This window comes from Anastrepha obliqua, chromosome 5, assembly GCF_027943255.1.
Source record: "Anastrepha obliqua isolate idAnaObli1 chromosome 5, idAnaObli1_1.0, whole genome shotgun sequence".
Lineage (NCBI taxonomy): Eukaryota > Metazoa > Arthropoda > Insecta > Diptera > Tephritidae > Anastrepha > Anastrepha obliqua.
The window spans coordinates 123,957,300-123,972,226 of NC_072896.1; the positions used below are offsets into that span (position 1 = coordinate 123,957,300).

Consider the following 14,927-nt stretch of genomic DNA (forward strand, 5'->3'; position numbering starts at 1 on the left):
CTTTCTGTTGTTACTAAAATCATGCATTTATCTATGATTAATTTATATAAATTATGAATTTACCAGATACTTTTTGAAAGATAACTGAAACTAACTTTATAAAGAGCATTTTATTTCATCTATAAAAACAAATACGCCTTTGCCAACGCGTCGGCAAACACTCGAAAACTTTCTTTCTTCCCAACTCCTTTTCCAAAAATTTCTGTACACATTCCTCTACGTTTGAACGCCATACCAGCTCGCTAAATAGAGGAAATTCATCTCCAGCCCGTTTCATTCGCCTCACGGCGGTCTGATAACACTTCCAGGGTTGTGGCTCCACAACAAGCAAATCGCCTATGCCACTCAGTTTTTGTAGAAACTGCTGCAACCCGTGGTCGCTGTGGTTCAAATGAATCCACATGGTTATAGAAAAACAACAAACTACATCGAAGCTATGACGGTTGTATTGCCGCAAGTACTCATTGACTTCTTCAAACGCTGTGGCATCCATAATATCCAATCTGGTATAACTCACATTTGGGGCGCACTCATTTCCGATTTGCGCTCGTTGCACCAAATCCTCATCAATATCGATGCCGAGTATTTGTATTTTTCTATTTCTTGGCACGCCAACACATTCATTTAAAAATTTATAAAATAGTTGTGTGAGATCTCCTGCGTTGCAACCAACATCGAGCACTAAGTAGGGTTCGGCTGATGGAATATTTTCCGTTTCAAGCCAAACATCACGGGGTAGTAATTTTAGTCGTTGTTCAGCATTGTTGAATTCGTAATAATTTATGAAATTTCCATATTGAACAGCTCCAGGATCATTGTTTCGGTATTCCATCTTGCAACAAAATCGTTACTGCTTTTCTGTTTCACACAAGAAACTTGGAATAAAATTTGCTTTTTTGCAAGAATAAAATGATTTCTTTTTAGACACACTATTGTTTTCAATATTTACCATTTATTTATTAGCTTGCACTGCTTTACCACCCACCAAATTAGCCATTGCAATCACCCTGTAATTTTGCTGACTTGCTGAATGTCCGACGCGTCGGGGTAGCTGTCATTTTCTCAAGCAAATTATTTTACATCGCTATCTCTTTTTTGCTCATTGCATTTAGCCGTAAATTATGCAAAGTGTAATCTTCAACAGCGATGTAATAATAAATTTGTGTCGTCGATGACCGTTGAGTGTAGAATTTTTGTCATTTGCATATAAGAATTTCCTTGAGAAAAGTAAAAATAGTCTAAAGTGTGTTATTTTTGCAACATTTACTTTTTGCCAAACGATAAGTGGCTGGAATCAGCAATAGAAACTAATGTGCAATACATATACACATATGTACATAATCTCTGTTTAATGGTATTCTTTCGAATCGTGTTCGTCCGTCATTTTCGTTTGTCGTGTCGTGTTCGTGTCGTTTGTCGCTGCATTTCCTGATAAACAATAGAGTTTTGTGAAATTAATGAAATTGCAGTGCAATTTCATATCAAAAGTAGTTGACTAACAAAAGCAACAACAATTCATTAAACGTGTGAGTATAAATTTTATGAAATTTGCTGATTCCGAAGAGTTATAACATAAGTTAAAATCGCACATGAAAGCGAAGAAATGTTGCCATTTATCTGTTTCTTGACGTCCGTTCGTGTGTAGGGCTCGGAAGCCTCCGCACAGATCTTTGAATCTTGGTTCTGCTTTTATGTATGTATGAATATGTAACTGCATAAATTTTTAATATTTATTGCGATAACAAAAGGTGGAAAAGTCAAAGAGTTCAGAGTTACGTTGTGTAGTGTGTTAAAAAAATTTTCATTGTATATATTTGACTGAAAATCTGCTACATTGTTGCCCCACGGAGGGCTGAACAGATTCCAGATACATATGTACATATACACGTTGGACACGTGTGTGTGCTTAATTGTGTACCTACGGACTGGTGTTGCCAAAGTCATACAAACAAAACACCATTTGGTGCACAACGATAAACATCAAAGTGGGTTCAAGAGCACCACCCGGTACCCCTTGTGCAATGTTGTAGGAAGGAGGGTTATAAATAGTTTTTTAGTTTTAAACTAAAATCTGTTAGTGGATTATGATTTGTTTGTAATTAGAAGTTCGCTTCGGTTTAATTTTACAATGAAAGCCGATCATTGTTTGAGTCCTGAAAAAAATCAAATTCATAAAATTACAAATTTATTTCATTAGCATTATTTGAAAAATGTTTAGATTTTACTTGACGTCACTGTAAATGAATACCACTTGAATCTGTTGTCTTTCTATTTTTAACACTTTAAAAACCTGCATCAAAATGTTTACAGATGGATTTATTGTTTGTCAATGAATAATGCTTAATTCAGTAGAAATTCTTATTAATTCACTCTCACACACACCTATCGATTTGCAGGGGTGAGTGAGTCATGTAATCATAGCTCCCTTTATAATATACACATATGCATGTATGCCTGTATGTACATATATTTAGGGCTAACCAGCTATCAATATCCGAACTACATACTACATTTGTTTGTTGTCATTGATAATCAAACGTTTTACAATTTTTGACTCGGAATGGAACTTTATGGCATGTGTTGAGCCATTATAGGTACATATTGTCAGAGTAATGCAAATAAAATATATTTGGATGATAATGCAAAATTTTGACCTTTTTTAATTGGTACGCAATTGTTGCTTACTACGTATACATTCATAAATTACTTGCTAAGTGCATACCGACGTATGTAGGTAGTCATCTATACATACTTTGGTATAATCTTATTTATATAAACTCAACATCGCAAATCACTTATTGCCACTCCAAAGGCACCCGAATTTATATCCAGCAAAGCACTGTCACTGCAGCAACATTACCAAAAAAATTTTGGGAAATGTTTTATACGGTTCTACGTACCGGAATGACCCAAGCAAACTAACCCTGCTAATTTTGTAGCGGCATAAATATTCCCCTCACATACATAGGTGGGGAATGCTGCTGGAGTAACAGCCTTCGACCGGATATAAATCCGGTCGGTCTGTAGAACCGACTGTCGCGGGTACGTCGTCGTAGCTTTTATTTCGAATAACGGCGGCTCATCTACGGTGCGTGGACTCCACAAAACATCTCCATCTCTTGGATAGAATATCTGTCCATGCAGAGCGTACAACTTTCCACAATTCCACGTTTTCACTGTTTGCTATTCTTCCGAAAACACTGTGTTTTGTATCCTCCAGAAGTTTTCGATGGGGTTCATGTCTGCTGATTGCTCTGGCCTCTCCATCACGTTGATGTTGTTATCCTTTGCTCACTTGTTCTTTTATTTTTGGATCGGTTATCCTGTTGAAAGACTCATTGGAGCTTAATTATCTCTTCTGAATATGACAGCATAATTTCCACTATCATTTCGAGCCATAACCACCGAAAAAATGTATCCCACAAACTCGAATTTTACAGGGGAAGGTTTTTTTTAAATTAAATCAGTTTGAATAAAGCCATTATTTTAAAATTTATAATGTAAATATTTTTTTGTGTAATACATTTAATTTTAATAATTTTAAATAGATATTTGCATCATAAGGGTTGTTTTTGTGGGATACATTTTTTTTTGCTTTCCTTCTGGCAACCTATTATTAAAAAAGTGTGTGGGTTACACAAAAATTTATTTAAAGGAAGTGACTTCCCGTTTTTTGTTTTATTTAATTTGTTTACTTAGTCCTTAAAATTAAATTACATTTGATTAAAAAAAAATAAATTTATACATTTCTTAGTATTGTATATTCGATAAAACAAAAATAAAGTAATGTAATTCATATATTTAAAGTTTTCTGTTAACAAAGTAATGTTATTCATATTAAAATCTTGTAAACTTGAATAACGATAGATAAAAATATATAAAGAACGCTAAATACTATCTTCCTGGTCGGTTTCAGGTAGCAAATCTTTAACAGATCCCTCCCATTTTAAATTTAAATACTCGTGTTGGAATTTTACGGGTAAAGTTTTTCTATCGCAAAGAGTTTTCAAATCCTTATATTTAGCAGAAGAAATGTTTAATATATCATCATATGTCCCTCACAAACTATTTCGGAGTTTCGTCTGGATCGTAGAATTGAATCTAGATCATAATTTATGGTTTCAGATTCATCAAAGTAGCCATATTTAAAAGTAATATATGGAATAGTTTTTTCCAATGTAACAGAGCGTAATTTTGTAAATTGAATTTTCACTGAATTTGGAAGTAACGCCTGTGAAAATGTCTTCCAGTCTTTAAAATCACTGTTAGTTAATTCAATACAATTATATTATATTTTCTTGGGTTAGATCTTGCATTTGATATTATGGTGTACCACTCACTTGGAGCCCAAATAGTCCGATTCCGAATAAACGATTCAATTGTACTATGTATCGAATCAACAGGAATCATGGTGTGTCCAGGCAACAAAGTATGTGATTTTTATATAATATTAGTCACAAAATTAGAATTTTCAACAAAATAGGTTAATGTCGCAAGCATAGCTCTGTTTTTGTTCTGTCCTGCGCAACTATCACAATAAAGATGGACTATCGACTGGGGTTTTTCTTTCATCGACTAATTTAAGGTATTGGAAAACAGTTGTGCAAATTTCATTACACCCTCGTTTACCATCCTTTTCTCCCCATAAAAAACAAAACCCATCTCTTGTACCACTCTCATAAAAACTTTCATTGTAGAATGAATATTTTCTAGAATAGAACAAGGTAACATTTTTTCCATAGGGAGTATTTAAGACCTTTTGCAAGTCGAAACTTGTACATAAATAAGCCGGAACTCTTTGCATAGCTTTTGGTCCTCCAAAAATATTTGCTTACATTTCTCTTTGTCCTTTAGATGAATTTGATACTCTTCTGATGAATGCAATTGCTTTTTGGATTCTGTGTCTAAATTATTGTAATTCTCGCATAAGATACATTTATCTTTTTTAGGTAAATGAAAGCCTAAATTGAAACTGTTTCTAAAAATATTACGGAATACTCTTAACGATAACTGACTATTTACTTTATTAATAGTTTTCAAATGTTCTACATAATGCTGATATACAGTTTTTTGTTTCGAAATTCTTGAGGTAGATATAATTTTGTACTTTGCCAATCGACTTGTTTAACACAAGAAGACAGCCAATCTTTCTGTCTAATATTGTTGCCGATTCCCCAAAAATGTTCATTTATTCTTACTCTTTCATCTTCAGAAATTTTATCATGACACGAATTTGGACATTTTTTCTTTAAGCACGTGTTGGGCGGGCAAAACACTCGTATTTTTTTCTTAACTTTTTGCAGCCTTTTAGGTATTCTCTTTTGCTTTCTGTAGCCCCTTTTCCCAACACACGTTTCCTCCTCGACTTCTTTTAAACTTTCCAAACCATTTAAATCAACGAAAGATTCATCTGAATCGCTATACGGTACCAGGGAGAGCTGTAAAAATATCCAATAATTGAAAACAAAAACATATTTTGCAAAAAAAAAAACAAATTCATACCTTCGACATATTGTTCTAAAGCTTTGTCTTTAATTAAAGTCTCAAAAAATGGTGTTTTTTTTTTATTTTTTCCCCTTGTGTTTCATTTATTTTAAAAGAGAATTTAATTGTATCCCACAAGCGTTCAAAGAAAATGTAAACAAGTCACCATATGCATTTACATTAAAATTGTTTTGTTATAAAATCATAACGGTTTAATCTACAGCCATGAAATTTTGACAGATGATGCAAATGATGTTGAACTATCGATTTCGATAACAAAACAAAAATCGATTATGGTGTGGGATACATTATTTTGGCGGTAATGGCTCGATTTCAATGTACTTGCGCTGATCCATGATACCATCAATTCTATATATCGGTCTTGTGCCGTAATAGGAGAAGCAACCAGATCCCTTTATCTTAGTTGCTCCTTTCGTGGACTGTCGGCTTTCAAATTTGACTCCAAAAAACGTCTTTGCACTGTCACTGCACTCACATTAAGCTTTAGCATCTCCTTAATCTCCAAATGATTAGTTGCTTACTTACTTCCTTACTTAGGTGGCCATAACAACCCGTTACCGAGTTACGGCCACCTCACTAGCTCTCTCCAGGCGCCTCTGCTCCGCGCGCGCCTTCTCCAATTCTGTACACCAAGCGAGCATAGGGTTTCCTCCACCTGGTCTTTCCACCGGTCTTCCACCTAGTCTTCCTCTGCGTCGGCTCCCTTGGACTCTGCCCTCGAAGACCTTCTTTGCTGGAGCTTCTTCTTCCATACACACGACATGCCCTAGCCAACACAGGCGTTGGATGGCGATGCGTTGAACTACGTCAATGTCGGCGTAGAGCTCATACAGCTCGTGGTTCATTCTTGAACGGTAGTCTTTGCCAACGCGCATAGGACCGAAGATCTTACGAAGAACTTTTCTCTCGAACACCCCAAGAGCGGCTGCATCGCTTTGTGACACTACCCATGCCTCTGCGCCATAAAGCAACACGGGTATGATGAGCGTCTTGTAAAGTGTCAGTTTGGTCATGCGAGAGAGGGCTCGACTACTCAATTGCTTACTTAGCCCATAGTAACACCTATTAGCAAGAGTGATTCTCCGTTTGATCTCCAGGCTTATATCGTTGTTGCTGTTAACGACGGTGCCAAGATAAATAAATTCTGGCACAACTTCGAAAGTATATGTAGTTGTCCGCAATGACGTGCGTTCCTACACGCCGTGTGTTCCGCGTTGTAGACAGCATATACTTCGTTTTACCCTCGCTCACCGTCAGACCCACTCGTGATGATTGGTTGCAGTCTGACTAAATCAACTAGTTTGCTATTTCGGATGTTTTAACGTGTTAAGCATTGTGGAAGGCGAATTTGAGCACGATTTCTGAATTTGAAAACATTGGACCCAATTTTTGGAACGTTAATAAAAAAAGTAAATACAAAAAAATTAATTAATATATTGTATTAGGAGGTTGAATTAGTTTTAAAGGTGGCACACAGATGGCGCTATTTATCACTTTATCGCGTTGGCAATACTGAATATATATTTATGACAAAGCCTCATCCCTAGGCTTTGTTTATCAGTATCTGTCATTTCGCTGAAGTATAAACAACGCAGTGTTTTCGTGCTCCGAGTATGTCAACTTTCGTGCCGTCGAAACGCAATTTGCGGGAAGCTTTGCTTTTCTGCTTCAATTTGAAAAAAATACAGCCCAAGCCCGTGAATTGCTGCAGGAGGCCTACCCAGACCATACTCCGTCGATTTCTATATGTGAGTACTGGTTTCGACGATTCAAAAGTGGTGATTTTCACACCGAAGACAAGGAGCGTCTTGGCCAGCCCAAAAAATTCGAGGACGCGGAGTTGGGGGAATTGGTAAACGAGGACTCGTGCCAAACCCAAGAAGAGCTTGCTGAATCATTGGGCGTTGATAAATCAACCGTTTGCAAGCGTCTAAAAGCGATGGGAATGATCCAAAAGCAAGGACATTGGGTCCCGTACGAGTTGAAGCTGCGCGACGTCGAACGGCGATTTTTTACGTGCGAATTGCTGATCGAGCGACAAAATCGGAAGGGTTTTTTGCATCGGGTGGTGACTGGCGACGAAAAATGAATCCACTACGATAACCCAAAACGCAAAAAATCATGGGTTTTGCCCGGCCACGCATCAACGTCGACGGCCAAGCAGAATATTCACGGAAAGAAAATCATGCTCTGCATTTGGTGGGATCAGGTCGGCGTCGTATATTTTGAGCTGCTCCAACCGGGCGAAACAATCACGGGGGATCGTTACCGACTGCAATTGATGCGTTTAAGCCGGGCATTGAAAGAAAAACAGCCGGAAACGGTAAAAAGGCACGACAAGGTTATTTTGCAACATGACAACGCTCGGCCGCATGTTGCTCAACCTGTCAAAACATACCTTGGAACGCTTGGCTGGGAAGTGTTACCCCACCCGCCGTATAGTCCAGACATAGCTCCCTCCGATTATCATTTGTTCCGGCATATGAGTCTCGATTTGGCGGACCAGCGGTTCTCCTCGTACGAGGCTACCAAAATATGGGTTGAGTCATGGATAGCCAAGCAGCGGCCAGAATTTTGGAGAAACGGCATCCGGAAATTGCCCGAAAGATGGGCGAAAGTTGTAGCTAGCGATGGCCAATACTTCGAATAAAATATTTTGTACCGTTTTTTCACAATAAAGCCCCAAATCTTCGAAAAAAACCTTTAAAACTAATTCAACCTCCCAATAAATAAATAAAAAAATATAGATATAAAAAAATAAATTTTATAAAAATTAACAAAAAAATAATAATAAAAAGAAAAAAAAAAAAACAAACAAAAAATAAAAACGGAAAAGAAAAAATTAACAAAAAAAAACAAAAAAGGAAATATAAAAAAATTAATAAAACAAATTTAAAAAAATTAAAAAAAAAAAAATTTAAAAAAATTAAAAAAAAATTAAAAAACTGATTTGCTTTTTTCTTTCGCCGTGTACATTCGCATGTCAGCAGAAAAATGAATTACGCGAAACGTATTACTCAAGGCGAATCTATTAAAGGTGGTGTTGGTAAATCAGCTGAGTTGTTTTATTCTTTCGCCGTGTCCATGTGGCTGTCAGCTCAGAATGCAACAAGGCGAATTCATTATTTGTGTTCTAGTTTCTCAATATTTTGCTTTAACAATCAAACGTACAGAACAGTGTTGTTGATCTAGTGGCACCACCTTTAATGAATGCGCCTTGGTATTACTTACATTCAAATTTTTAATATGAAAATTGAAATTGTATAATGAATTCAAATTCAAAAGATATTATGAACAATTTTTAAATCGATTATTTTTTGTTCCTTGTTTTCGCACTTTGATGGGACTTTCTTTTGTCTAAAATATTGTTGTGGGCCTTGTGCCGGGCCAGTCCCGGGTTCTCAACTGATGATTTTAAAAAAGGTGTCGAATGGAGGAGTATTGTCGCTGCCAGTTGGGCGATTAATCCCTGAACACTTCTTATAAGATTGGATTAAAGCTGAATGTTGTATGAGAAATCTAAAAATTATCCAGACTCTTAGGGGGGAGAATCGTCCTAGTCATTTGTGAGATAAAGTCAGAAACCGACAACAAAATTTGTGTGTAAATAAAAACTACTTGTTTGTGGGCCATCTAGTAAATACGCATGAACTGGTACATAAATTTGTATATTCATAACTACTACCATTTTTTATATGCCACACATACATATGCATGTATGTATGTATATGTAAGTATGTATAACTGGAGGCTAAGTTGAGTGCTGTGCTCGCGGTGCTCCATCAAATTGATTTCTAGCTTGTAACTGTCAACTGACCTTTGCAGAAACCATTATTGAAATTTGCACACGAAACACCAAAAGCCGTGGAAGCTGCGACAAGACTCCAACTGCAAGGGTATTTTGTTTTGTCTCATTTTTATGCAAATATTAAGGCCTTCTAAAACTATGCTGGCGTATCTATGTACGTTAGGTTTTTCAGCACGATTTCTTCACCTCCTACGCGCGATTTTTCGCAATTTACCAACTCGGTTTTCAGCATTTTGCGCGCACTTTATAATTATCCTATTAAAGTGAATTTTAAACTCAATTTTCTAAGGCAAATCCAAGCCTTTTCCGATTTCAGTGCTTTTGCATTGATTTCATTGTGCTTTGGCGGATAAGGAAAACCGTTAAAGTTGTCATTGGTATTGGCAAAATATGTATCAAGTGTGGCATGTTGCAGTAATTTATTGTACTTTTATGTTTTTCGCAAATGTGCACTTGGTTATTGGGGTTTGCCAGCTATTCCAGTTAATAGAGAGATTAAAATCTCCGTAATTGCGTTCAAATCCACATCCTACAACATTTAACATTTATGTATTTTTTGTGGTTATTCACTTTGACATTTATTGACATCAGAGTGGTCAATGTTATTTAGCACTCATATATCCGGCCTCTTCGATCCTTCGATTTTGAATTAAGGTTGCTTTAGACTCAATAAAGAGGAAGTTTTGTTCGATTTTTTTTATGTATGTACAAATATTTATAATTGGAAATAAAATGTAATTCTTTTGAAATTTTATTCGTTCGAAGGAAATGCTCCACCGCAATTAAAAAAATTGTGAAAAAATAATGAGACTTTTGAGTCACATGAAACTTATACTTTAATATTGGATGGGCTATAAAACTGCATTTTTTTTTTAAATTTAAATAAAAAGTTGTAAATGTTCTAGTACGATTTTTTTTATTTGTTAACTTTTTGTATAAAATTTGAGTTGTAGGATTTTCGGTGCAGAATACATTAAAAAGAAAAAATGGCATACAAAAATACAGTCAAACTTATAACTCGAACTTCTAAAACTCGAATTTGCTATAACTTGAATTAATTTTAGTGAGACTCAATTTTAATCACGTACTATACTCTTGCTCTCTTGTGAAGTCGTTTCGCTTAAAAAGGTGTGGTCTTCGGAGTATTCAAACTCAGGCACTTCACTCGCAAACGAACTGTCAGTTTTCGCTCAATTGGCGCTCAGTGCCATGTGCATTTTAAATAGGTGTGAAAAAATGTGGCTGGCATGTTGCGCGGTGTTTTCACGACTTTAACTGAGTATGATATGAAATTTCACGCATATTTCACGGCAATATCATCTGCATGGATTCTGACAGCCATTTCACGTGAAACGCGAACCTAGTAAAGGGTGTTTTTTTAGAGGTTAGGTTTTCAAGATGAAATAAACCGTATATAATTTAATGTTATGGCCAAGAATTTAACTTTATTATAAAAATAAGGGTTTGCCATTATGTTTTAAAAATGATTTCGGGCAAGTGGCCGCCGCGGCTGGCTCGAATAAATTCCAGCCGAGAGGCCCAATTTTCGACCACTTTTTGCAGCAATTGGGGCCGTATGTCAGCAATAACGCGCCGAATATTCTCTTCCAAGACGTCAATCGTCTCGGGCTTATCTGCGTAGACAAGCGACTTCACATAGCCCCACAAGAAATAGTCCAGCGGTGTTATATCGCACGATCTTGGAGGCCACGCCATAGGTCCACGGCGCGAGATAATGCGCTCACCAAAAGTTTCCTTCAATAAATCGATTGTTGCGTTGGCTGTATGGCATGTAGCGCCGTCTTGTTGGAACCAAAGGTCGTCCACATCAACATCGTCCAATTCAGGCACGAAAAAGTCATTAATCATGGCTCTATAGCGCTCTCCATTGGCTGTAACATTATGGCCGGCTCCATTTTTAAAGAAATATGGACTAATGATTCCCTCTGCCCATAGAGCACACCAAACAGTGACTTTTTGAGGATGTAACGGCGTCTCAGCAATGGCTTGTGGATTATGTTCACTCCAAATGCGACAATTTTGCTTATTGACATATCCATTCAACCAAAAGTGAGCTTCATCGCTGAACAAAATTTTCTTCGATGCGTCGCGCGAACCGAACCATTATTTTCGTAATAAATTTGCACGATTTGCAAACGTTGTTCAGGTGTAAGTCTATTCATTATGAAATGGCAAACCAAACTGAGCATAAATCAAGTGACAGCTGTCAAAAATACCATCTACGAAAAAAGTAGTGCCAACTTGAAAACCTAACCTCTAAAAAAACACCCTTTACTATGCTTTAAGAAGTAAATGAATGGGATTGCTAATTGGAATTATGACATTCTTCCAGAAAATTAGTGAATGAGATTTCAATTTCGTAACTAAAATTTGCTTCACTCTCAGATAAATTTAAAAAAATATATATATGTTTAATGTTGAATAGAGTTGAAGCGTTAGTTATCATCATACACATGCGTGCATGCATCCATATGTTCTGGCTGGCCTACTTTGTCGTTTCTTTTTAAAAATAAAAAATTAACAAAAATTAAGTTTGTTTGGGTAATTCGAAAGCAAACATTCCCATTATTCATGGAACACGATTTCATTCCTGTGGATGGCTGCCTCAGGTGGTTTCGCAGTAGCGCATGCTGTTGTAACTCAGTTTTTAAGGCCTTGATAACGGTCTCTGCCTATTTCACGAATAGCTTGTTCGATTCTCTCGTTAAGGGTCTGTATTGTTTGCACCTTCAGGGCATTCCATAAAACAAGTCTAGCGGTGTCAAATCGCAGCTCCGAGATGGCCAATTGATAACTCCGAAGCGGCAAATAACTGCCACACCGTTCTGCTGATACCAAAGCTCGACAAAGTCCATGTCTTTAATTTCCGGCCACAAAAAATGGCTTGTCATGTTTGTAACAGAGCATCCGCACTACGTCAGAAGAGATGATTTTTCGATAAACCCACGGTTTGGGCTACCAAATATTGACTTTGGAGTTTAATATTATATATTTCAGTATTTCTCAATATTTAAAGCGTATGGCGAATCAATTCGTTTTGCAGAGATATAATGTTGCCAGTGTGCCCAGATTTTCTGCGGGAAGGAGCGGTCACTGTCAAAATAGTAGGCCTCTTTTAATTGCCACATCTCTGCTCAGCTCACTTGACAAAAAATTGCATGTGAAAGCAACAACAAATTTATGGTGAAAAACAAAATTGTGAGGGGAACTTCGGCTGCCACGTCATGGGGATGGTTCGCCAGCCGAATTTTTCCCGATCATTTCACACATATTCACACACTCGTCCACTCGTCTAAAGCAGTCCTTATATCCAGGCGAAAAAAGGCAGAGGAGGTCTCTTTTAGAATCCGAGACTTCAACATAGCGACAGTTTGCGCAATCAAGTACTTGGGAATAATGTTAAATATAAGACTGGTATAAATCACCTCATAAAACTGGTATAACTCATTATTTTACGAACAAGTGTAATTTTAGGCAGCCCTATTTCAGCGCTGCCAAGATATGTTCATTTGTACCAGCTGCTTCATCTATTCACCACTTGCTAACGCTTGGAGAAAGAAAGAGGCCTAGTATATGATTAAAAAAGGACTATATGGACCACCCTGTATGTGCATACATACATTGTCAGTACTAGGAATTTTTTTTAGAAATTACACGCCAATTTCTGCTTCGTTTGAAACATTTATAAGGCAAAGAAGTAATGGCGGGCATGGGACATGGATTGCATAGCTCCTTTAACTTTAACAACAGAAGATAGATCAAAGACGAAACGCAGCATTAGCAATATTTGTAGGTAGAAATGTGCACACACACACGCGCATACAACATAGAACGCAGTAATTCAATTCCCAAACAAAGTGTCTTCGATTTAATGGCTAAAATAGCCATAAATATGATGGGAATGCGTCTCATGAACGCGTCACAATGCAGTCGTACATCGCACATCGCACATCTTGCTGCGACACGTTGAATACGGTAAATGCTGAGGCGCCTTCCGTTTGCACCAATGCGCCGTAAGGCGGCATCAGTTGTGCAGCAAAAAAGTGGCAAATTTTCCAAGAATCCTACCCAGGCGTAACCAGTACCAGTACTTTATTCGCAAGCACATCAGGTTAGTTGGCTGGCAGAAAGCGGCATGACCATTAGTTGAAGCCAACACGGACGAACAGGTTAACAAAGTAAACAATCGACCGTATCAGAACAGTGATACAACGTGGACGATGTACTTTTTTTGAGCCATATAGGCCGCCATTTAATCCGATGAACATGGCTAATTACGGAATAATCGTCCCGGCGATAGCTGCTACAATCTATACTCGGTATCACTGCAACAGTGCGTTTGTATCTGCCTTAACTTGACCACTGTGTCTGCACACATACATACATACATGCATGTTCATGCATACTTCACAATAATAACACCGCTGGAAGAGGCAAAGGCGAGCAGTGCCAAGAACAGGGCTTCGCATGAAGAGCCCAGCAAAGAGGACAAGCTGTTGAGTGGTTGTCGTGAGTAGCCAGTGACAAACGTCAACACCAGCGCCAGCACCAGCACCAAAAACATAACCAGACCCAGAACAAAAATACAGGCGAGATTACACAATACAGGCTTAACTTTAGTGCGCAACACAGTAGCACAAAAATCACTAGCTGCTGGCTGATGGTGCGTCTGCGGACGATGTTCAATACTGAAGCTCAATAGCCAATGAGCAGGCAGCGCGGTAACCAGCTACAACATAAACTTGTTCGGCCTGGCCTTTTGCTGCGCTGGCTCATGCACGCGACGCACTTTGTGTGTGTGAAGATTTATTAGATTTTAAATGCAATAATTATAAGTTTATTGTGCGAAGACACTTGCTTCGAATGCAAGATAAGGCACAATGCAAACCGCCTTGGGTGGCAGTTGTCTGGTCATTTAGAGGTGTTGAATGCAGAATATGTAAAACAAATAATATGTCAATAGACTACCGAGTCGCAGTGCTGCATATATTTGTATTTGTAAGCATACATACATACATACACACAGATGCAAATAGCGAGGCCAAGCCAGTATGACACAATGGACTGGATAATAAATTTGTATCATGTAAATAAGAGGATTATTCGTAGCGAGTGAGTTCGATTAGCTGGCATAGAGTGCTAAATGTGTCAACGCTTAATTCGTAGTAGCAAGCGCAGAAAAACTGCAATGAGAATATGTTGCTAATTTTGTTTGGAGCGGCAGTTGCGCTTGTTAGGAAATACGAATGGGGGTCAGGGTCCTTAACCTCTTGTGTACGGATTTATTTGAAAAAATAATTGCATGTGGAACGGATTTTACTTTTAGTTGCTTGGAGTAGTATGTAAAAGCAGTACATCTTACGTAAGAACTCACTTATTTCCTAAATATTAGGGACATGCAGTATTAAGATGGTGTGGGAATACAGCTAAAAGTATCGTTCGGGAACACAGCTAAAATCACCGCTCGGGAACACAGCTAAGCCTATCGCTGTGCCCCACTGTTTTAATAATTCAATATTCAATTTACCGTCGTTGTTCAGGCTGACTTACTTAAGATTATTCTGGAAGCTTCGTGTTACTATAAACTTAAAAA

At 37.6% G+C, this 14,927-nt stretch overlaps 3 protein-coding genes across 3 annotated transcripts in view; 1 reads left to right on the forward strand and 2 right to left on the reverse strand.

The window, feature by feature from the left end:
* Nucleotides 1–91: 91 nt before the first annotated feature.
* LOC129249311 (probable RNA methyltransferase CG11342) lies at nucleotides 92–1,024 on the reverse strand. Its single transcript, XM_054889044.1, has one exon. It carries the CDS (start codon nucleotides 830–832, stop codon nucleotides 116–118), a length of 717 nt encoding a protein of 238 aa, XP_054745019.1. The 5' UTR covers nucleotides 833–1,024; the 3' UTR covers nucleotides 92–115.
* A 144-nt stretch (nucleotides 1,025–1,168) lies between these two features.
* LOC129249307 (protein mothers against dpp) overlaps nucleotides 1,169–14,927 on the forward strand; it is a 44,884-nt gene continuing 31,125 nt past the window's right edge. Inside the window, exon 1 of the mRNA XM_054889038.1 lies at nucleotides 1,169–1,526. The gene's annotated coding sequence lies outside the window, so the exon portion shown is untranslated. The remainder of the gene's footprint in view (nucleotides 1,527–14,927) is intronic.
* LOC129248975 (uncharacterized) lies at nucleotides 5,046–5,515 on the reverse strand. Its single transcript, XM_054888578.1, has 2 exons — nucleotides 5,503–5,515; nucleotides 5,046–5,438 (listed from the first exon to the last, which is right to left on the reverse strand). The coding sequence occupies exons 1-2, from the start codon at nucleotides 5,509–5,511 to the stop codon at nucleotides 5,046–5,048; spliced, it is 402 nt and encodes a 133-aa protein (XP_054744553.1). The 5' UTR covers nucleotides 5,512–5,515.